Raw genomic sequence first — 23,618 nt, 5'->3', positions numbered from 1 at the left:
ACTACCACCAGACTCGAGATCACTATCTTGGCCATGAGAGGTCGTAAGCTTCTTGTAAGGAGGGGCAATGGAGGAAACTCATCTTTGTCTTCCACCCACAGGTTACAGTTCATGCCTTCATAATCATGCTCGCTAGCATGGCTATGGCTGCTACCCTTTACCTCGTCTTTTTAGAGCTGACTCGTCACGCCGCCATCTTGCGCGAACCCTGTATTGCAGGTCATTCTGAAAGCTAATGCGGTAGATTACACAGTGACTCATCTTTTTTGATAAGTGTTGGCTAGGCAACTTCGTGGTTAATTGATTAGCCCCATCATTGAACCGTTCGTTAATAAAGATAATCCCGCTACTTTCGACTGAACTCTAATCGCCAGGAATATCCTAGAACTGTACCGATGGTTTGACGCATCTTCTTTCTGGATGAAAAATATTTCTTCTAATATGTGTATATATTTTTTAATTAAGCGAAAAGCTAAAAGTGTTTCGTTGTTCCCCGGTTTCCCCTATATAGCCTATAATGATCATGATAAAGTAATAACTACAACGTGAGATTGTTGAACAAAGATGGCAATAATCGGAATAATTATCTAAATAAGTCTCAGAACTTTTATTCAGGTTAGCAAACGAATTCACGAAAATCTACTGTTTCATGAACATTTAAGCCTAATCTTTGAATGACATTCACATTCATCAGAAATGTGGATATTAAAATGCTGCACTATCATTATGATGAAAGAGCAGAAAATAAATAGCCTCGGGTAATAATTTTTTTCCATAGCCTATTGAACGTAGGCTAAATATTGAGCGAATCGTTATGTTCGCTCAATTACTGAACGTAATTGAAGTAATTACAGTCACAGTCACAGTCACAGTCGATATAGCATGCATGCAGGAATATGCGCAGAGGTTTTGCCTTAAAACTAAGACAAGAACAGAACAGAACATTTTAACCTTCGTCTACTATTTAAATTAGTTTTAGAAAATGGATTGTTTAATCCTTGTGTTGAACAATTTACTCTCTGTTTTGTTGGGTCTCATAGTCCTTGCATTATTTTGGAAGAATCGTGGAAAAGAAAGCAGCAGATCCCGACTGCCGCCAGGTCCCACCCCAGTTCCCATCCTAGGAAACATTTTCCAGGTGGATTTAAAACAACCCTACAAGTCATATTTAGAGGTGAGTCAGCCTATAATTTCTCAACTAGAATTAGTTTTAAAAAAGCAATGAATTACGTCACGAATCTATACAGATAGAAGCAGTTAAGAGAATGTGGTCATATTATGGTTGTTTAATAGAAAACAAGTTTGTATATTTAAATGCGAAGTAAGAACACTTGGGCTAATGTAACGTTATTAAAGTAGCACAACGTAGTACGACTGTTAGCTGAATAATTGATAGAAGGCTGGATTTTTACAGAGCATTATCGTAATGGAGGGGGGCTTTGCTCTGCTGTGGTGGCTGAAGACAGACTTTAGACGACTGCGTGGAGGTTGCCAATTACGTGTTATATTTATACTTAGAATACAATTGTATATCCTTCTTTGCCATCGAATTAATTGAAATTGTTCTGTAACATTCGGCATTTGTCTTCTCTAACGTATTTACAATGAGCACGAGCGTGTGCATTTTCAAACTAGTCTTTTTGCGCTATTGGCAGACAGCTGTAGCCATAAAAAAAAATAGTTGTCAGACACCATATACAGTGCAGTCCATGTGTAATTAGTTGGTACAATTTCTGTTCTTTTGGTTCTGTAGTCCAGGGCATTAGAAACAATAAATGTGAGGTTAAAGTGCCGATTGTCCCCTTTAATTTGAGGGGTGTTCCTTGTAGGAAAAGCTTCCTTGACTGTCATTGGCACAACTCTGGGCCTCCTGTTGACCAACACAAATTACAGACTCCAAAGGCAATCAAAAGCCTAAAATGAAGACAGTTACTGACAGCTTTCTTATACCTGCACTCAGGAAATGATTGAATACCCCCGACTATTCAGAAGCGGCTGAGAAGCCAACTGTCCGATTACTTTTGGTCTTCTAAAACGGGGAGGGGGGGCTTTTTACATCTAAAAAGGGATGTAATTCCTACATGCATCACCCAATGTAAATATCCACAACCCTCAGTCTGCACTTTAACCACACATTTATTGTTTCATCTCCCCCCCCCCCCCCCCCCCCCATTTGTGTAGGACCACAACAGTTGTCATTGGACAATAAAAAAAGATCATACATTAACAGAAAAAACTCATCCACCTTTGAACATTGTCTTTAGGGCACAGGTTCAAAGTCCCACTGCAAGAGGAAAGCCTTAAATACTGTATATGATCCTTCACCCCAATACCACTATAGCTGCCTTCAGAACATGTGTAAAGTCTCAGTTAAAATACTATTTCTACACAATACAAATGTAAAAATACAAAAAAACTACAGCATCAGTGAACTTTGCTGGATGGAAACAGTGTCACCCAACCAGTTTTGCATGATCACACAGCCTTGAAGGCACACACAGGCCAATTCCTTTGTTTTTGCAATGCACTGAATACATTTTTGGTTGAGATAAAATTCCATTCTAGCCCAAACAGTTCAGGAGTCATGGGCTAAAACATAAATTGCTGCACTACAGCGTCACCATGGGGCTAACAGGTGTCACTGTGATGTACTGTGATGTAAACCTACCTGCCAAATTTTGTAGTTCAGCACTTTACAGTTTTTGCTGCCCATTCAGAAAAATGATATTATAAAAATGCCATTATAATCTATGGCATGCATAAGGCTGAACATGGTGGTGAGGTAGGGAGGGAAAAAGGTGCAGCCTGAAGAGATGAGTCTTCAGTCTCCGCTTGAAAGTGGTCAGACATCCACAAGAAGGTCATCAGTCCATAAAACTTTGTTCCAGAACTTTTCTAAGCCTCAGCATGGCTTGCATTTCTCCCAGACAGCTCTCTGGTCTTCATGTTGGTTTATCTTTTCGAAAACAAATTGGCAAAACACAAGGCTAAAACCAAGAGTAGACATTCATATTCACCTGTCACCCTAAAGTTGTTTAATAAATCTAGATAAAATACCAGGAAATAAAAGCTGAAAAGTTATCTCATATATATATAATTTGACCTCAACTCAAACTCAATTCTATACAAAAAGTGTATAGAAAAAACGAAGGAATTGACATTGCTGTTCCAATACTTCTGGAGGGGACTGTATATAACATGTTGTCACACTTACCGAAATGTAACTTATTGTTTCTTAAGTATTTTAATGCTGCAAACATGGCCACTGTCAGTGCTGTGTAATTATTCATCCCCAGCACATAATGGTTAACACAAACATAAATGGCCCTATAGTTAAAAATCTTCCATGGCACTTAATCTGCTCCACTTACATATTACTGCTTAATGTGTTACACATTAACCCTTGTTCATTTCACTGTTGTCACTGTTGAAAAAAAAGTCACTCAAAATGACTTTACATACCACAAGGTTCTCACAACAATAAAAGGTATAGACGATTAAGCTTCCGACCACCAAACCCTTCAAAGACTAGGCTACACACCATGTGCCCACTGCTCAAAGCTCAGCTTGACTTAAATGTACAAAAGACTAGGTTACACTTAAAACAAATTATTCAGACAAAAAAGCAGTGCTGCTAGCTATAAGCTAGTTTAAAAAGGTATATTTTCAGTTGCCGTTTAAAAATATCCACTGAGCAAGCCCTTCTGACAGCTAATCCATCAGTTATTTGTTATTGATATGTAATGTTATCACTTACAATTCTGAATAAAAATAAAAATATACCTATATACAGTCCCCTCAGAAAGTATTGGAACAGTATAAGGTCAATTCCTTTGTTTTTTCTATACACTGAAGACAATTGAGTTGGAGGTCAAAAGATGTACATGGGTTGACTGGTCCAAATTTCTTTATTTTCTGGTATTTTTATCTAGATTTGTTAAACTGCTTAGAACATATCACCATTTGTATCAGACCAATTTTTGTGTGAACAAAAGTATTGGAACAGGTGTTTCTTGTTGCCCAGTTCAGGAGTTAAAATGAATGGTTAAACAATAAACAGTTCTGAATGTCTACTCTTTGTTTTAGCCTTGGGTTTTGTCTGTGAAGACTGCATTTGTGTTAGAAAAGATGAACCAACATAAAGACCAGAGAGCTGTCTTTAGGAGAAAAGCAAGCAATTATGAAGCTTAGAAAAGAGGGTAAATCCATTGCACAAGCATTGAGAAAAGGTTGCGCAACAACTTGGAATGTCCTGAAAAAGAAATAAATGCTGCCGTACTGAGCAACAGACATCGAAACAGGTCGACCAAGGAACACAACAGCAGTTGATGGCAGAAACATTGTGAGAGCTGTGAAGAAAAGCCACAAAACATGGCTATGCCACAAGATCCACGCCACTCATCAGTAGTAACAAGCAAGATTACAATTTGCAAGAAGTCCAGAGATGAGCGACAAAAGTTCTGGAACAAAGTTTTATGGAGCGATGAGACCAGGATTAACCTCGATGAAAGTGATGGAAAGGCCATAGTGTGGAGAAAGAAGGGATCTTCTCATGATCCAAAACATACAAGCTCATCTGTGATGCATGGTGGAGGAAGCGTCATTGCTTGGGCTTGCATAGGTGCTTCTGGAGAGGGCTCAAGTTTATTGATGACGTAACTCGTGATGGTCGCTGCAGGATGAATTCTGAAGTCATTCTGTCTGCCAATTCACGGAGAAATGTGTCCAAACTAATTGGGAGGAACTTGCAGCGAGACAATGACAAACACACTGCCAACACAACAAAGGGCTTCAGTTGGGGGAAAACGTGGAAGGTTTTAGACTGCCCAAGTCAGTCACCAGACCTTAACGCATTTCACCACCAAACAACAACTGAAAGTGGCTGCCGTAAAAGAAGAATGAAACAGTTTTGTGATGGTAATGGGTTAAGGATCGCAGGCTTGATGCAGTTATTACAAGCAAGGGATATGCTACCAAATATTAAGTGTTACTTACTTTCATCTACATAAATACTCTCTGTTCCAATACTTTTGCCCATCTAAAAATAGCGTGGTCTGATACCAAAGGTGCTATGTCCCAAGTAGTTTAACACATTACACATTTGGTGTATTAACCAGGAAATAAAAGCTGAAATTCTGTCAACCCTAAATGTATTCAGTGTATTGCAAAAACAAAAGCCTTGCTGTTCCAATCCTTTTGGAGGGGTCTGTATAGTAATATAATTGATAATAATAATAATAATTGTTGTTAGTATTAAGGGTCCCAGAACAAAGCTCTTTTTGTTCTTTTTTTTATGTATTATTTTTCTTTGCTACAACTGAATGGGCACCTTCCTGGTCCCTAGTCCCTGGTCCCTATGGACCTGACACATTCCTGGTCCCTATGGATCGCCCAATTCATAAATTGGCTGCAATTTTAAATAGTTAATTTTTCACTTTTTATTTTGCCATTGCCAGAACTACATGCTGGTCCAGCGGTTGCATGGTTGCCTTCCAGCAAGGAAGTGCCAGGTTCAAATCCAGCCAGGGCCCTTTCTGTGTTCTCCTTGTGTCTCTGTGTGTTCCCTTTATCATATTAAATGGACTAAAGAAGATCCAATCATCAGGAAATTTGGTCCATATGCACTACTGCTCCATTATTATTAATAGCAATAATAATACAGATAAGAATACACTATCAGTGTCTCTCTCCTCCCTCCTCAGTTCAGTGAGCAGTATGGCTCAGTCTTTACTGTGTGGCTTGGTCCCAAACCAGTCATTGTGCTGGCTGGGTATCAGACCCTAAAGGAAGCTCTGGTGAACCAAGGGGAGGAGTTTGGCGGCCGCGCTCTCTATCCTGTACTCCTCCAAGTCACCAACGGTTACGGTGAGTGACTGCTGAACTCAATTATACGCTGTCATGAAACGTTGTGAATATGTTTTAAAAATCTGCACTGCCAATATTGAGGCAGTCATGGTCAAATCTATAACAAAATTGTTCTCCTTCCTTAACACTGGAGACAAGACCATTCACATATTTACACAATTGTAGATTTATAATCAAATAATTCACATGTGGTTAAAGGGCATCTTTACACACTTCGGTTTCACAGTGTAGAATTTACAGTACTTTTCATTCATAGCTACCCCATTTCTCTGAATTATATTAATAGTATGTAAATAAAGTGTTATGTTTAGTACTTTGTTGCATATCCTTTGCATGCAATGACTGCTTGAATTGAGACCCATTGACATCACCAGGTATTGAGTAACTTCTCTGGCGATGCTCTGCCAGGTGTGTATTGCAGCAGTTGCTGCTTGTTTCAGGGGCTAGTTGCCATACGTTTTTTCTTCCGCATATGAAACACATATTTAATTTGATTCTGATCAAGTGAATGATTCGGCCAGTCAATAATTGTCCAGTTTTTGGGTTTGAAACTCCTTTGTTGCTTTAGCATTATCTTTGGGATCATTGTCTTACTATAGGATGATGCACTGTCCAATGGGTTTGGAGACTTTGCAGGCTCTTTTAGGTGCTTCTTAGCAAATGTAACCTGGTCGTCCTGTTTTTGTGGTTAAATAGTTTTTTTTAGAGATCTTGTAGTGTAGCCTCTGTAGACCTGTTCACAAAGTCTTTATGTGGACAGTAGTCATTGGCCTGCCTCAAAAACTGTTTGTGGTCTGTTGGACATGTGTTGGGGTTTTTTTTCCCCTGAAATCACCTTTTAATAAAAGCCATGTGAATTGTGGTTAAAATCGTGCCAATTTAAGAGCCAAATCAAGAAAAAAAATGTCTTTGTCCCAAACATTATGGAGCTCACTGTATATATGTACATAATGGTGAAAGCATGCTGTGATGACAGGGCTGTTGGCAAGCAATGGAGCCCGGTGGAAGGACCTGCGGAGGTTCTCCCTGATGACCCTGAAGAACTTTGGGATGGGGCGCAGAACCATTGAAGAGAGGGTACATGAGGAGGCCGGGTTTTTGGTCAAAGCCTTCAGTGACCATGGAGGTAAGCTTTTGGATGACCCATTGATCTTAAAGCATAGTCTGTAATCTGTAGCATTCGTTCAATACCAACCCAAGCGTGCTTTATTGTATGAAGTTCCTTTTAATCTTGTGACAATGCCAGCACCATATTTTAGATTCCGGATATGCCTGAAGTAGTTCTTGAAATCACATGGCATGCTTTAATCCAAAACAGTAGTCCTGTAGATCACATGATGATGATGCAGTTAGAATTTCAGATGTGCCTGAGTTTCTGATTTAACCTCAGTGATCTTCTGATTTTGAACGTCATCACTGTTCCCTGTTTATGAGAAGTTGGCCATCAGGATTCAGTTGTTTCTTATGGCAAGGATTACTTAGCATATTCCACAGGATTAAATGTTTTTTCTGTAAATGCTGAGGGACTTTGAAACTGAGTGAACTTTGACACTTTTCACTAAACCATAACCCCCAGAAACTATCCTAAGAATTGTGAAACAAATAAGCTCATGGAGCACTAGGACTACAAAACAGCATATAACCAGCAGCCATGCTATTTGGGGTATTGGAAGTTGCTTGATTGTAGTTTAGTTCAGCTGATGTCCAAATACTTATTCAAGACTTTTCCTCCATTCCTGTGCAAGTGGGAAGTAAGTCTATTTGTGTCTGAACCCAGCGGTTTCAACAATAACTGTAATTGTTTAGTGTTCAGCATTGTCAATGCTGAACACGAGTGGCATGCCAAGCACCACACTTACCATAAATATTTTATTTGATTGAACTGAGTAACTGAATACCTCTACAAAACTGAAATATACTGCTGCCTGAAATTTACACAGCACAAACGATGCTGAACTCTGCTTTAAGCAGTGGATCCACCTAAAACATTCATCCCAAACTGACTGGCTCCTAAACAAAGGCAATACTGGCCCTCTGGTATGTGTGGCTACACTGGACCCTGGCACTCTGAATAGATTTGAGTCCTAGCGTTTCTTCAGAGAGGCAGTGAAATCTTCGAGGAGATGAGATACCATAATGCCCCGGACATGTGCACACTGATAAGGGCTTCAGCAAGTATTTGAACGACCTGCTTTGGATTTTTAAGGAGCGAAAGAAACAGTCATTGGCCTTGCCAGAGAACCTGTCCCTGTCTTCCATGTCCCATATCCTAAAACAATGTTTCCTACACTTCCTCTAAGATCCCCAGCTTGTCATTAAAGGCAAACACCAAAACATTTTCCAGACTTAGATATTTTCACATGTATTTCAAATACACATGATACCTTGTGTAAATAAGACTGCTTTGGAGTTGCTTTAAGGTGTATTTCTTCACTTTAAAAGAGGTGGCTACTGACTGATAGGCTTCAAGTCTGTATGCAAAGCTAACACATTATGCTAACATGGGAACTGAGCCCGTGAATGTGTGAAAATGAAATCTTGTTTATGTCTGGGTAGGTTGAAAAAAAAGGTCTATTTCCCAAAATGTTGGTGTTTTCGTATACATTTTAATCTGCAACTTCCAGGACAGTTGTCAGTTGTATGTGTTTGTTTTGGGGGTATTATGTAAGTGGCCATATTTTCAGAATGTTATGGACAGTATTGTGTGTAATGGTGTCCTAGGCAGGCATGGCAACAGAGAGCAGGCACAGAGGAAGCAGACAGAGGTGGTCAATTTTATAGAATGCTGCACTCTTATTTTCCCCCCACTGTCAATATTTATCCATATGAATACCTGACTCCAGGATAAGTTTTAAGTTCCTATACCTCACAAGTGCCATCCAAAACCACAACTGTCTCATTTACATTTAGACATATTTAAAAAACAGTCATGATCCTGTAACATGCATGTATTGCCGTTTTAAAATATTTATTTTTGAATCCAAAACACCATACAAACCTTCTTTTCCAGATTCTGCCTTCAACCCACACAATTTGTTATGCAATGCCGTGTCCAATGTCATCTGCTCCATCGTCTTTGGCAAGAGGTTTGAATATGATGACCAGCAGTTCAAGTTCCTCCAGCAGGGCATTGATGGGTACTTTCATTTTCTCAGCAGCTCCAGAGGACAGGTGTGTCCAAGTACTTCATCGGTTAACGTCCCATAACGTCCCAATAATGCTGTGTGCAACCACTGTCCACAATTGTATTTATTTATGTATTTCTTTGGTTATTACTGTAAGTAATCATGTTTTAGTGAAGCTATTTTAATAACATTTATATTTTCAGCCAAGTACTAACAATATTGTTTTGTGTCAATCATATCATGGATTTAATTTGGGATAATATTATAGGTCTAGCTGTCTAAGTTTATTTATATATATACACTCAGTGACCACTTTATTAGGTATTTATTAGACTCATTTTTTAGACTTATTAAGTCTATTAAGCTGCTGTAGCCTATCCACTGAAGAGGTTTGAATCGTTGTGTGTTCAGAGATGCTCTACTGCATACCAGTGTTGGAATGTGTGCTTATTTGCATTAATGTCACCTTCCTGTCAGTTTTGACCAGTCTGGCCCTTCTCCTCGGACCTCTCTCATTAGCAACATGTTTCTGCCCACAGAACTGCTGCTCACTGGATGTTTTTTGTTTTTCGCACCATTCTCTGCAAACTCTAGAGACTGCTGTGTGTGAAAATCCCAGGAGATCAGCCGTTTCTGAGATGCTCACTCCACCCTGGCTAGCACCAACAATCATTCCATGGTCAAATTCACTTAGTTCATATTTCTTGACATTTGGTCTGAAAAACAGCTCAACCTCTTGACCAGACGTGATCAATGCTGTTATGCATTTAGTTGCTGCCATATGATTAATTGATTAAATAGTTGCATAAACGAGCTGATGTACAGGTCTACCTAATAAAGTGATCACTGAGTATAGGGTATCTGGCTAGTATCTTCTTTTGTTACAATATAAATTATTGACTGAGCCTTCTTGGAGATGCTATATTTTTGTATTCCTCTGAGTAACACTTGATGTTCTCCACTACTGTTCATCACTGTGGATAAGAGTGTCTGCTAAGTGTTTGTATTGTAAATGTCATGTATACTGTATTTACTGTACAAGCGATAGCAAACAGAATGAATACTGTATGTACACTGAGATTCACCTCTGCTCAGCTTTTGATGGACCCAAAGCACATGTAAAATTATGAACATAATTGCAGACCTTCACTGTCAGAGCATGGGAGTACTGTCGGGAAAAGTGTTAGCATTAGCATTAGCTTGATCCGCTTTAGACTGTTACAGGATCTCTCTCTCTGGCAGTTCCGTAACAGTGGAACAATGTCAGTGTCTCTTGCCTGTTTCTCCTACAGTTCTTCAACGTGTTTCCCAGACTCACCTGGTTCCTGCCTGGCCCTCACCATGAGGTCTTTGGGCACCTTGAGAAGGTCAAAGCTTACTTTGAACAGGAAGCCAAAGATCGCCTCAGCAACCTTGACATCAACTCCCCTCAGGACTACATTGAAGCGTTCCTGGTCCGGATGCTGGAGGTAACCAAGCAAAGGAGAGAAGAAAAGTATTTAGGAAACAAATACACACATGCTTGTGCACACCTACTGAAGGCTGTCCATCGATGCAGATGATGAACATGCTCCCATTGGTCCACCATTTTGTTTTTTGCATGTTCCAGCAGAGAATTTAGGAGGGGGAGTTTTTCAAACACTGTTTTGTTCACATGTTTTTGTTCACTACTGTATACCAGGGGTGCAAAACAAGGGCTGATCCATTTCAGGATTTTGTGCCAACTTCTGGTCTTAATTATTTACAACTGCAGACTGCAAGTGTACCCTAATGATTTTACTGTGCTCAAGTACAGGCTTAAACCAGGGGAATGTATAGAGCTGTCAGCAAATGAAAAACAAGGCAATTGGTTGGAACAAAATCCTGAGATGGATCGGCCCTCTAGGACTGGAGTTGAGCACCCCTGCTGTATACCTCCCTTAGGTTGTTGTCAGGGAGGTGCATCCTGTGGTGGTGATACTGTAATAATGAGTTACAGTATCCCTACAGTGAGTCTGTTCTCCTCTCCTCAGCAAGAAAACAAGCCTGGCAGCGAGTTCCACTTTGACAACCTGGTCAACTCCATTTGGAACCTGTTCTCAGCAGGAACAGAGACCACTTCCTCCACACTGAGGCATGGCCTGCTCCTCATGATGAAGTACCCGCACATCCAGGGTAAACGTGGGCCGTCTGCCGTTACCCTTTGAAGACTAGGTCTTTGGAATATATTTTTGGAAAAGTGTTTTAGAACTCCATTGATTTTAATTGCCAGTAGTCATAGTTACATTGGGGTAGCCTGTAGCTTAGTGGCTGCCATCTGGATGGATGGCGGTTCAAGCCCCGGTGTAGCCACAATAAGAAGCTGTCGGGCCCTTGAGCAAGGGCATTAACCCTTGGCAGTTAAGCCAACCAAGATGACCAGAAGGTGGGGTTTGCACTTTTTGAGAGTATTTTATATTGTAGGTTCCAATACACCAGACAAGCTTAGTAAAGTGTCGAAAAGTATTTCAATCCAAAACAATGACATAATTGATCAAGGTCTCCATTGTAATCACATACATTGTGATCTCACACCTTAAAGGCTTAATCCTGGGGAACTGTGGGGTCTGCTTTGTGGGTGTTTTGTGGAAGATTCACTGTCCTTGTCTCTCCAGAGCGGATTCAGAAGGAGATTGATGAAGTCGTAGGTTCCAGCAGAAGCCCCTCAGCCCAGGACAGGCCGAATATGCCCTACACTGACGCTGTCATTCATGAGATCCAGCGCTCTATGGACCTCAGCCCTACCTCCGTGCCTCACAAGATGATGAGGGACACAGAATTCAAGGGCTACTTCCTTCCTGAGGTGATGTCATGTGCGGACCTGGTGACCAGACGTTTGAGTCTGTGAAGTGCCCGGTCACGGCATGCTCTTTGTTTTGCTTGTTTTTCCAGGGTACGATGGTCCTGACTCTGTTGTCCTCTGTCCTCTCCGACCCGAAACATTGGAAAAACCCGGATGCGTTTGACCCAGAGAACTTCCTGGATGAGAACGGGAGATTCAAGAAGAATGACGCGTTCCTGGCATTTGGACTGGGTTGAGTTCCTCTGCATTCATTATTTTGAGGCCTAAATTTTAAATCCTGATTTTTAACCAGTGTGACTACAACCATGCAGGTTCCACAAGCTGCGATGGCTCATGGAGTGAACATTACAACTGTATTAATTACATCAAGTTTTTCCAGCTCTCCCTTTATCAGGCATGCAGGAGCCGACACACATTGATGTGATGAGCTCTTTGTTCATAGTGAATCCTTCAGTGTTAATTCAATCCTTACTGTTTATGAGTCAACACTGCACAGCAGGTACGCTGTCAGTATAAAATGTACTCAATTAGGTTTTGTCACCTACCATTTCACTCATTTCAGTATGTAATAGTCAAATATGTAATAGTTTTGGATTTAAATACTTTCATGAGCTTGACTGGAACTTCTCTACACTTTACTGAGCTGGTCTGGTGTATTGGAACCTATGAATTGCTCTTGTAACCTAACCACCTGGGCCACTTGGTTGGCTCAATTGCACCAGGCAAGCTCAATCAAGCACAGAAATGTATTTGAATCCAACACAATTATGTAATCGACCCACGTCTGCTACCACCTACTACCTAGTGGGCTCATAATAAAACCGCCATTAACTTTTTGACGTTCAGTGATGTTGCGACACTGATGTTCACACCGCTTGTCCTTCCTGTCTCCAGGGAAGCGTGTCTGCCTTGGGGAGGGGCTGGCCAGGGTGGAGCTGTTCCTGTTCTTCTCCTCCCTGCTCCAGCGGTTCTCCTTCAGAGCCACGCAGCCCCCGGAGGAGCTTGACGTCAGCCCCACCTGCTCAAGCTTCGGCCGGCTGCCGCGCACCTACAGCTGCTACGCTCGACTCAGAGAGTAGGCCCGGGGCCGGCATTCAGCCGTGTCGGGAAATCCGTACTAATAGTGATCTCCTTTACGGTTTTGCTCTTTACCCTATATACAGTATATATTGTCGGGTTGCAATATATTCAAATTAACTAGTTTTGATATACAGTTGGGTTCCAAAATCTGAGGCCACACTGAAAATCTTTTCTTTTTTCTTTTTTTTCCCATGCAATCATCATAGTTTTAGGATTTTGAAAATGTTTTAACAAATTAAAGTTACTTCAAAGCTTTGTAAGAACTGCTTGAAGACCACAGAAGAGAAAGATTGCTGCACAATCCACAATCACCTGACCTCAACCCCATTGAACATTTATGGGGACAATTGGAAGAGTGACAAAACCCAAGTATTCAGTAATTTGGAACATTGTGAAATAATGCTGGGATAACATCAGATTTTGCACTTAATTTGTGGAGTCCATGCCAGTTTGAGTGCACGCTGCCATTAAAGCAAGAGGTGGACACACCAAGTGCTATGAAATTCTGATTTTTAAAATTTATTATTCAACATTTCACTCACATTGTGATGCTGATAATACAATTTGTAATTTAAAAGTTTGTATTAAATTAGAAAAGAATGCAAAATTGAAACACTCACTGGCCGTCTCTTTTGGACACCTTGTACATCACTATGATTATGAAATGAAATGGTTAAAATGCACTTTGTTTACCAGAACAAATACTACAACATTATGTACTGTACTGTAACCTCTTGATAAGTCATGTTTATGTGGATAATAGCAAAAGTCTTGTCTTTCACAATAAGAAAAATATACATTTAACAAGATTAATAGTAAAGCAAAAAACAAGAAGTTAACAGATGACACACTTTATATATAACACCTGATTTCTGATTATGTTTGGAATGATTGGGAACAGTTTCTGCCCACAGAACTGCTGCTAAAAAATAAGTCTAATAAATACCTAATAAAGTGTTCGGTGAGTGTATAGTCATACATAAATGTCGAGACTTAATCAATATGGTTAAAACACAAATGAAATGTTTTGTGATTCTATCTGAATATAAGTAAAATTGGCATGAAAATATCAAAGATTGGGTCACTACTCGCACTGTGTTATACAGTATATGTATAATAAATGTAGATTTCACATGGAATAGTGGTTGCACACCTGATTTACAATTTTTTTCCAACTGAAAGGCAGATTACACCTCAACAATTTGGAGTGATGTTAACAGGCGCATTTATTTGGAAGTAATTATGAAATTATGGAGATCACGTATTTGACATTACAAAAACGCTACATTTAAGTTTCTCTTTGTTACATGCAATGCCTTTTCAATCCACCAGATGGGGCTTCTCAATTACAGGACAACCGTCTCAGTTAACGGCTTGAAATCTCATTTTATTGCAGATAGCTTTGCTTGTGCAATTCTAAGCTGCCCAGTACTATCTATCACTTTGAAAATGACCCAACCTATCAAAAAATAAACTTTTGCTGGTGAAAAATATTAAGGACGTGAACTCACTAGCTCAAAACCCCAGCCATAAATGTTACATATGTGAAATTTTTTTTTTTTCTCATTCATAAATAATTGACGTATTTTCCAAAACGTTTCTAATAGATACGAGCACTGTCCGGCCGCGGCTGCTTCGGACACACATACGCAGTACCATCGCACGGCAGCAGAAATGGTAGTTATTGTATCCCTTCAGCAGCAGGTTGCAGGTATACAAACAAAACGATGCTTCTTCTTTCAAGCATATAAAACAAAAGGCTTTCTATCCAAGATATGTATCTTGTTGGCTAATTATTTCTAATGTGCAATATGTGAATGTGGCAGCATGGATGGTGCAGCAGGGAGCGCTGCCGCCTCACAGCAAGGAGGTCCTGGGTTCGAATCCCGGTCGACCGGGGCCTCTCTGTGTGGAGTTTGCATGTTCTCCCTGTGTCTGCGTGGGTTTCCTCCGGGTACTCTGGTTTCCTCCCACAGTCAAAGACATGCAGGTTAGGTTGATTGGAGAGTCTAAATTGCCCGTGGGTATGAGTGTGTGAGTGAACGGTGTGTGTGCCCTGCGATGGGGACTAGCGACCTGTCCAGGGTGTATTCCTGCCTTTCGCCCAATGTATGCTGGGATAGGCTCCAGCCCCCCTGCGACCCTGTTCAGGATAAGCGGGTTAGGATAATGAATGAATGAATGAATATGTGAATGCCATTGTGTGCTTGATTGTGCAACAAAATATACGGCTTGCATACCTAAACTGCGGCTAGTGCGTCAAAAAAGCATACCGTACTCCTACCTATAACTATAAAAACTTCCTTTTGGCTCAGGCACAAGGGGTAGCCATCTCTAATAAAATGTATAAATAATAATACCATTCAAAAGCCTTCCTTCTAATAATTAATACTAATAATGCTCTGAATATTTAGATACTCTGCACTGGTGTTGAATGTTCAAACAAACAATATTTGGCTCTCTGTTCCATCCAAAATCTGTGACTTCCGAAAAGTGAGTAATCCTCTGTGATTCATCCATCTGTGTGTGTGTTCAGTGCTGATGTATCCTGGAGGTACATCAGCTTGTGTCTTGTGTCACCTCTGTGCTTCCTGTAATCTCTGTTTTTTGGCTGTTTGATGTTATTGAGCCCAATATCTCAACATAAGATAATGACAAAAACAGGCTATTCAGCCAAGCAATGCTTGACTTTCCTACCATTAATGTGCGCCATTAAATGCTTAATTTACCTGAAAGCTAGATAGTATCTAGCACCGTATCAAGCCTGGTCTGGAGTTTCTACCTGCACTACGTGCTGCCAGGCTGTTCCACACAGTGACCACTGGTGCAGCGGCAGCTAGTTAGGATGGGCCCCGGTGCAAGATTTTTTTTAATGGGCTATAGGGTCCTCGCATGGGCACCCAAACAAGTTTCCACTCATTATCGGCCACTTTAAGTTCCCGCGAGGCGTGTGCGTAAGGCCTTGTGGTGCGCTGCAGAAGCCGGGGGCCAGATGAGGTGAAGAAAAGGGCAAGAAGAGTCAAAGAGAGGCTGGACAATGCTTGTCCCAGCTCCTATACTGGGAAATGGTATTGCTCTCGCTGTTACAGTATTGGCTAAACCGTAGCTAGACATCATGCCGGGGTCGACGTCGCGGAAGTGTCTGGTGGGATTGTGGGAAATGTAGTTTTGAGGTCCCTACAGGTCCCTTCCTCTAACACACAGGCACGCAAACGCAAATGCATATAACCTACGCACGCACACACACGCATGCACCATTAGACAGATATTTTACAGACAATACTTTGGATTTTATTTGGCTCATGAGTAACTTATGAGCCAAACACATGCTACATCGTTTGTGATACTTTAGTACATTTGTATTAATCAAGTCAGAACCATGGACCAACGAGGATGGTAATAGAATGAAATCAACAAGTCAACGAATCAACTCAGGATAGCTGGGATGTTTACTAAAGCTTAGGTCTATAGGCTTCCCATGTGTCAGTATCAGAGGAAAAGCACAACACAATACTCACTGTTCACTGTGTACTTGTGCCAAATTGACTGAATGCATTTTTTACAATGAAATATGAATTAATGTATGAAAATCAGTTATTTTCGTAGCTTTTGTTTTGTCGTTCAACTTGTCATTATTTTTTAAATTAACAGTCTTTTTATTTATTGCAGGTACTTATTCTTATTATGGACGTAACTCCTCCTGCAGTTGATAAAACTAAACAGTCAATCAAACTTCCACACACCTATTTCGTCGCTTCCTCTTCGTTAAGTGATACAATTTATACTTTCTATATCATAACGTTTTTAAAAACAGCCCCCTGACTTAATATTGGTGGAACGCTGAGTTTACAGCAGATAACCAGTCCAGCAATTTAACAAACAAATCTATTTAATTCACGGAAACTGCTGGGAGAATTAGCAGCTTCCTTGGCTAATTTGAATACAATGCGAGTGAGGTACATTTACGGACTTTGACTAATGTTAATTAATCAGAACAAATTAAGAATGATGTTAGCTCACTGTTAGGGAAAAATGCCCATTTTAACATTTCACAGGTGAGCGTCGTCTGATGAAACAGATCCCAGTAAAAACAACGATAGCCATACTTGAGTTTAACTTTAGTATTTATTTGCAAAGAAATGACAGAAAGTGAGAAAGCTTGCCGGCTTTCTGATTTGAATCAGACACAGTAAGACTCTTATACATACTTTTCCAGAAGGGGGGGCTTTAACAAAATAAAAAGACATGAAGCTGGTCACTAACATTTATCAGTATTTTGTCTTCCGAATACCCCTTGTTGACCTTGCTGTAAGACCGGAATGTGCTAGCTTCCCCCTTCCAGACATTAAGGTCAAAGGCTGTCTGTCTGAGAGAGAAAGACTCATAGTAAGCACTTAATTCAGAAAGTGGTCTAATAGTAATAAGGATTATCACTAAAAGGTTATTTGTAATCACGTGATTGTCTTTATGGTAACACACTGTCAATTAAGAATCAATTATGAAAATTGCCCTTAGTCATATTAACGTTACTGCGTTGAGCAAAACTGGATCTAGATGTCTATTGGGTGGAAATTGAGTTGAGTGATTGAGAGACAAATAGACATACTGGGTTAACCCAAATACAGCTCAGGCTTTACCTGGATATAGCATGGCTACATCCTAGTCGCTGGGAAACTTTCACCTTTCAGCCAAATGTAGCCGGATTTCCTCCTGAAAAAGCGCAGCAAGCTAAAGTATTATCTAGCTTGCAATCCTACCTCCAAGGTTTCGCCGCGGTCGGGAACAGGGTAGCATTTGAGATGATTTTTTTCCAAAAAAATGTAGTTTTACCACCATTTCCTCCTGCTCCTTTTTATCCTTTCTTTTCTGCGACCCACATTTGTCCTTCCAAGGGCATTTTCACACTAGGCAGCTAAATTGTGCTCAATATTTTACGTATTAGACTAGCTATCAACACATGATCAAGACAGGAAAACAGCTAACATATTTCCCCGCAGCGCTCTGCATATCAGAAAATAATACTAACGGCAAATTAATTACCCTGCCACAAGTTACTTCTGAATAGTTTATACAGTATAGCCTTTTTTCTGTAAAATAGACGCACGGTATAAATTTAGCATGATCACATTGTAGCCTGCAAAGAAAATGCAGCTAATAACCATGACCAAGACTAGTTTGCTTATTTAAGGATATGTAAATACACATCACAGTCAAAGCAAGCTTAGCCTTCGTGTTACTTTCCGATGAGTGTTTAGAATAGACTTGTCAAAAACGGAATCGACGGGGAACTGACTCGGGTTCATCCACCTGCTCTCATTCCTGCAGCTCGGCTAGCTAGTATAACGATGGAGCAGCACCTCCACTCCCTCACCATCCACCAGAAGTCCTCCACTGTCTGGGCAAGGGGGCCCTGAATGGCGATGTAGTCGTCCTTCTGCCTGTAGCCATGTGCAAGAACTGCACAGCATCACGTGTACAGGTTATTGAAATGTATTTATTTGCCCAGAAACAAAAATGGAAGAGCAGCAAACAAACTTACACTTAGGGAGGAAACATATTCAGGGAAAGTAAAAAAAAAAAACTTGTATAAAGTACTTTCTCTTTGATAAATGAACGTATAAAACGTATAAAGAGATGTCGTTATGCATGGGATGGGAGATACAAAGCTATACCAGTCACACAGCTACAGAACAGAGTCAAACTGCCAACAATTTGTGCTTCGAGGGAGAACCACTTATGAGCGCCCCACCAACTTTGTGTTCACACTTCTATATCACTGTTCCCTCTGACTTACACACAGTACTTACCTAATGTAAATTAGAAATGTTAGAAGTCAGAGGGAACAGTGATATAGAAGCTAATATATATTAGCTTTTATGTTGAGAACATTTGAACACATTGCTGTTGCACTGTACAGGCCTTAGAAGCAGTACGAATTCTGACTAGAAAACAACCAAAGCATTAGAATGTTAGGGTTCTGTAACCTCTATGAAGTCACAGAGGAAGATGTGTTGAAATTCAAAGTGTTACCAGTAGATTTTCAGTTTAGACATTGTACACACAACTGCTAACAGCTCTCATCATCATGGATATTTTAATCCAGCAAATGACATCAAAACTTGCACTTTTAGATTTTCTGGGACCAGAGCCTCCTCCTCTGGCTATGTGAGTAATAACCCTCCAGTGTTTCCACATTTTTATTTACCAATCAGGATCGACCTAGCTGTTAATTTAAATGATCTCTTAAAAACTAGATAAGATTGATATCTGACTAATCATAGCAGTCAGTCTCTCCATGGAAGAGTATTATGCCAAATTATACTATTAAATGTAATAATACATGGTGTCAATACTACTACAAACAATACTACTACTAATAATAATCTATTTCCCCTGTGAGGACATATACAGCATGGATTTATTCCTGCTAGTTGTCATTAGTGTTTCAATTCAATTACCCTCCAGTCTAATGGCCCAGCTATCCCACACTATAACCTACTGCAGCTAAATTTAGCGCTAACAATCTGTTGTCTTATGATAGTGAATTGGGTGATGATGAAGGTGAATTGGGCTATTTGATGAAGGTGAATTGGGCTATTTCTAATTTGTATTCTTCAAATTCAGTTTTCATTTAAAAGATTCATAGCTTCTGTGATGTCACAGCGGGGAGTTGTTAGAATACAGAAAGATATCAGCTGGACTGTCACAGCCTGACAGAACTTTTGTAGTTCAAACTGGTTTTCCGATGATGATGTCATTTTGTATCCCAAGATTTCGAACACTGTTTCTATTGACAAAAGGTTGCTTGAGTTTCACATTTTGTTCACCCACATCTTGAAATATCTCAAGCATGAATTTCAAAGCTGTTAGGCTTATGTGCTTTAATAAAGTTAGTTGCTAACAAGTTGCTATATTAAAACTACAATTTGCCTGCAGACAGGGTAGTATGCAACTTGAATATTGGCTAGCGAAATGTGACCATTTTTGTAGTTTTGTAGCTTGATTTATTAACGGATGTAATTTAACTTGTGGAACAAATGGTCAAACTCTAATCTCCAACCTGGCAGTAAGAAACATGGAAGTGAGTGAGTTCAGCTTCCACAACTACGAACCTGCTGACCGTTCAGGTTAACAAAATCATAGTGCTTAGTTTGCCTAAAAGCTAGATAGCATCTAGCACCTTATCAAGCCTGGTTTAGAAAACCAGGTGTTCCTGCCTCCACTCCATGTCCTAGCAAGATATTCTGCACATTTTCCACACATATTGCAAAAATTCAAACTACCCTGCTGAAGAAATTCTGATGCTAGGTTTTGAAACAGCTGGTAGCTGGTTGACAAGTTCAAACTAGCTCCCCATGGTTCGGCTGGTTGATTCAGACTAGCTCCCAGCTTGACATGTTTTGATCAGCTCAAGCTATGTTTTGAAACAGCTGGTAGACCAGCTCATATCCAGCTAGAAGAGCTTATAAGCAGCTTGGCCATGCTTGTTGACCAGTTCATACCCAGCCAGAACAGAAACCACCTTGACCAGCTAAATTTTCAAGCTGGTCAAGCTGGCACAGCTGGTTTAATGACAGGATAGTCAGTCCTTTAGTCTCAATTCACTGCTGCCCTTCAACAATATGTTGCGCCAGTGCTAGGTGGTGTGAAAATTGCCATTAACTGCTAATCCCACCCCTCAGCCTGAAAAGGAAGCATGCAGGAAAAAGTGAGTGTTGGAAAGATGGAAGGGGGAAGCAAGAAGAGTGACACGGGAAAGGAGATAGAGGGGGAGATGGGAGATAAGAACAAGGAGAGGAAAAAGGAGGTGGGTGAGGCTGGCCAAAAACAGACAGGTTGGAATCGGATGATAAGAAAAGGAGGATGCAGATAGAGCAGGAGGGACAGGCTGGATTGAGTAAGGAGAAGATGGGGAAGAATGAGAAAGAGAGAGAGGCTCAAGAAGATCTGGAAGAAAGAGATGGACAGGAGGAAAGCTTTGAAGAAGCAAGGAGAGGAAGAAGTCAAAGCAAAAAATGAAAAGCACATTGCGAAGAAAGGGCACAAACAGGTGGAGCTTCCCAAGGAGATGGCTGAGAAAGAGCAGAGCGAGGGAGAGGCCAGGCCAAAAATGAAGAGAAAGACCAATGAGGATGAGAAGGAACCAGAGAAGAAAACAAAGAACACTGTACAGCAGAAGGAACTTGGGCCAACGAAGAACCCTGCGGAGGGGAAGGACATGGATCTAAAGGATCGAAAGAAGCACTTAATGAAAATTAAAAATCAAAAAGAAGAAAGGCGAAAACAGCTGAAGGAATATCGGAAAGAGATGGCCAAGAAACAGAAGGAAGCAGTGGAGCTTCCTCTGAAGGATGTTACCGAGAAAGACCCGAAAGAGGCAGAGTTTCTGAAGGTCTGGCCAAAAAATGAGAAGATAAAGGGCAGTGAGGATGAGGAGGAGCTGAGGAAGACTTCAAAGGACGCTGCAGAACAGAAAGGGCTTGGACTAAAGACGCATTTGATGAGAATTAAGAAGGAAAAAGAAGCCATACGAAAAGAGCTAAAGGGAGATGAGCTTCTAAAGGTGATGGAGAAGAAACAGGCAACAGGACTGGAGCTTCTGAGGGAGACTACTCAGAAGTGGCACAAACAGGCGGAGCTTCTAAAGCACATGATTCGGGAGAAGGCACCCCCTGCGACGTGGGCCTCCACGGCGTCGGAACCCCTCAAACCTCAGCTACCCCCCGCTGACCCCCTGTGAGGACTTTGCTGCCACAGGGGGACTATGGAACTGCCAGTCTGCCACTCGGAAGGCTGACTTCATCCCCGCATATGCCTCCCTCCAGTCCCTACAATTCCTTGCCCTAACGGAGACCTGGATCACACCTGACAACACCGCCACTCCCGCTGCCCTCTCATCCTCCTTCTCCTTCTCGCACACTCCCCGGCCTTCCGGCCGTGGCGGTGGTACTGGTCTTTTAATTTCCCCCTCATGGAAATTCTCTGTTCTCCCCCTCTCTGACCTGTCCATATCCACTTTTGAATTCCATTCTGTTGCAGTATCCTACCCTACTAACCTTTTCATTGCAGTTATTTATCGTCCTCCAGGGCCCCTGGGAAGCTTCCTTGATGAGCTAGACACCCTTCTCAGCTCCTTCCCTGAGGATGGCACCCCACTGATTTTCCCTGGAGACTTCAACATCCACCTTGAAGCCTCCCAGGCTGCTGCCTTCCTACCGCTAATCCACTCCTTCGGCCTCTCCCTGCAACACTCTCCTCTAACCCACAAGGCGGGCAATGTCCTAGACCTTGTCTTTGTGAGGAACTGCTCATGCTCCGATTTCACGGCTACCCCTCTGCATACATCTGATCACCACTTCATCTCATTCTCCCTCCCTCTTCCTCCCCATCCTCCTCCCCCACCTCCCACCCACACTTCCTCAGCCCGCCGTAACCTCCACTCCCTCTCACCGTCTTCCTTTGCCACCACTGTAACCGCCTCACTCCCCCCTCTCGAATCCTTCTCCAAACTCCCCACTGACTCTGCATTTGCCACCCTCCTTTCATCTCTCTCCTCTGCCTTTGACTCTCTCTGTCCCCCTGTCTCAAAGCCGCCTCGCACATCCCCTCCCAGTCCTTGGATATCTGACACCCTCCGTACCTCCAGGACCAGCCTCCGCGCAGCGCAGAGGAAGTGAGGAAAATCCAGAGACCCTTCAGACCTCACAATTTACCAGTCACTCTTGGCGGCATTCTCCTCCGCTGTCACTGCCGCCAAAGCGAAATACTATCAGACACAAATTCAGAACTATCAGACACAAATTCAGAATACTATCAGACACAAATTCACAAATTCAGAACCTTCTCCACCTCAGTCCTCCTTCGCTGCTGATGACTTTGCTGATTTTTTCAATGAGAAGGTCACAGTCATCCGCAGATCCTTTACAACCACCGCCCCCCTTACTGTGCCCTTCCCCCCCTCTAGGCCCATCCCTTCCTTTTCCACTTTCTCCCCCCTTACAGACTCTGATGTTTCTCAACTCCTGCTCTCCCACCGCCCTACAACCTGTGCCCTTGACCCTATCCCCTCTTCTCTTCTCCAGACTATCACACCTGACATTCTCCCATTTGTCACCTCCCTTGTCAACTCCTCCCTGTTTTCCGGCTGTTTTCCAGCATCCTCCAAGAGGGCCCACATCACTCCGTTGCTAAAAAAGCGTACCCTGGATCCCTCCATCATCCAGAACTACCGCCCGGTATCTCTTCTTCCTTTTCTTTCCAAAACCATAGAACGAGCTGCTTCTACTCAACTTTCTTCTTTATTTTCTAACAACAACCTGCTAGACCCCCATCAGTCTGGCTTCAGATCGGGCCACTCGACAGGGACCGCGCTCCTCTCCGTCAGTGAGTCGCTCCATGCCGCACGTGCAGCCTCCCTCTCCCCTGTCCTCATTCTTCTAGATCTCTCTGCTGCCTTCGACACTGTGGATCACTCCATCCTCCTGTCCGCCCTGTCAGCAACGGGCATCTGTGGCACAGCCCTGGACTGGATTGAGTCCTACCTCTCTGGTCGCTCCTTCCAGATTGCCTGGCCTGGTACGGTATCGACACCTCGGCCCCTTGCCACAGGAGTTCCCCAGGGCTTAGTCCTAGGCCCGCTTCTTTTTTCTCTTTACACTCGTTCCCTTGGCCCTGTGATCACTGCACATGGGCTATCCTACCACTGCTATGCAGACGATACCCAACTC

The 23,618-nt window shown here is 41.8% G+C and overlaps 1 protein-coding gene across 1 annotated transcript; it reads left to right on the top strand.

The window, feature by feature from the left end:
• Positions 1–982: 982 nt before the first annotated feature.
• On the top strand, positions 983–12,890 carry LOC133107589 (cytochrome P450 2M1-like). Its single transcript, XM_061216575.1, has 9 exons — positions 983–1,174; positions 5,703–5,865; positions 6,842–6,991; positions 8,876–9,036; positions 10,283–10,459; positions 11,003–11,144; positions 11,624–11,811; positions 11,901–12,042; positions 12,706–12,890. Exons 1-9 carry the CDS (start codon positions 983–985, stop codon positions 12,888–12,890), a joined length of 1,500 nt encoding a protein of 499 aa, XP_061072559.1.
• Positions 12,891–23,618: the final 10,728 nt, after the last annotated feature.

The sequence above is a fragment of the Conger conger genome, chromosome 13 (genome assembly GCF_963514075.1).
Source record: "Conger conger chromosome 13, fConCon1.1, whole genome shotgun sequence".
Lineage (NCBI taxonomy): Eukaryota > Metazoa > Chordata > Actinopteri > Anguilliformes > Congridae > Conger > Conger conger.
The sequence above is the reverse complement of the archived record's forward strand: the minus strand, read 5'-3'. Positions and strand labels throughout refer to the sequence as shown.

What these genes read in the sequence shown, in the direction of transcription:
- LOC133107589 (XM_061216575.1), top strand. Translation starts at nt 983, where the DNA reads ATGGATTGTTTAATCCTTGTGTTGAACAATTTACTCTCTGTTTTGTTG. An exon ending in CCAAGTCACCAACGGTTACG is followed by an intron (nt 5,866 to 6,841) that starts GTGAGTGACTGC and finishes CTGTGATGACAG; the next exon opens with GGCTGTTGGCAAGCAATGGA. An exon ending in GTTCCTGGCATTTGGACTGG is followed by an intron (nt 12,043 to 12,705) that starts GTTGAGTTCCTC and finishes TCCTGTCTCCAG; the next exon opens with GGAAGCGTGTCTGCCTTGGG.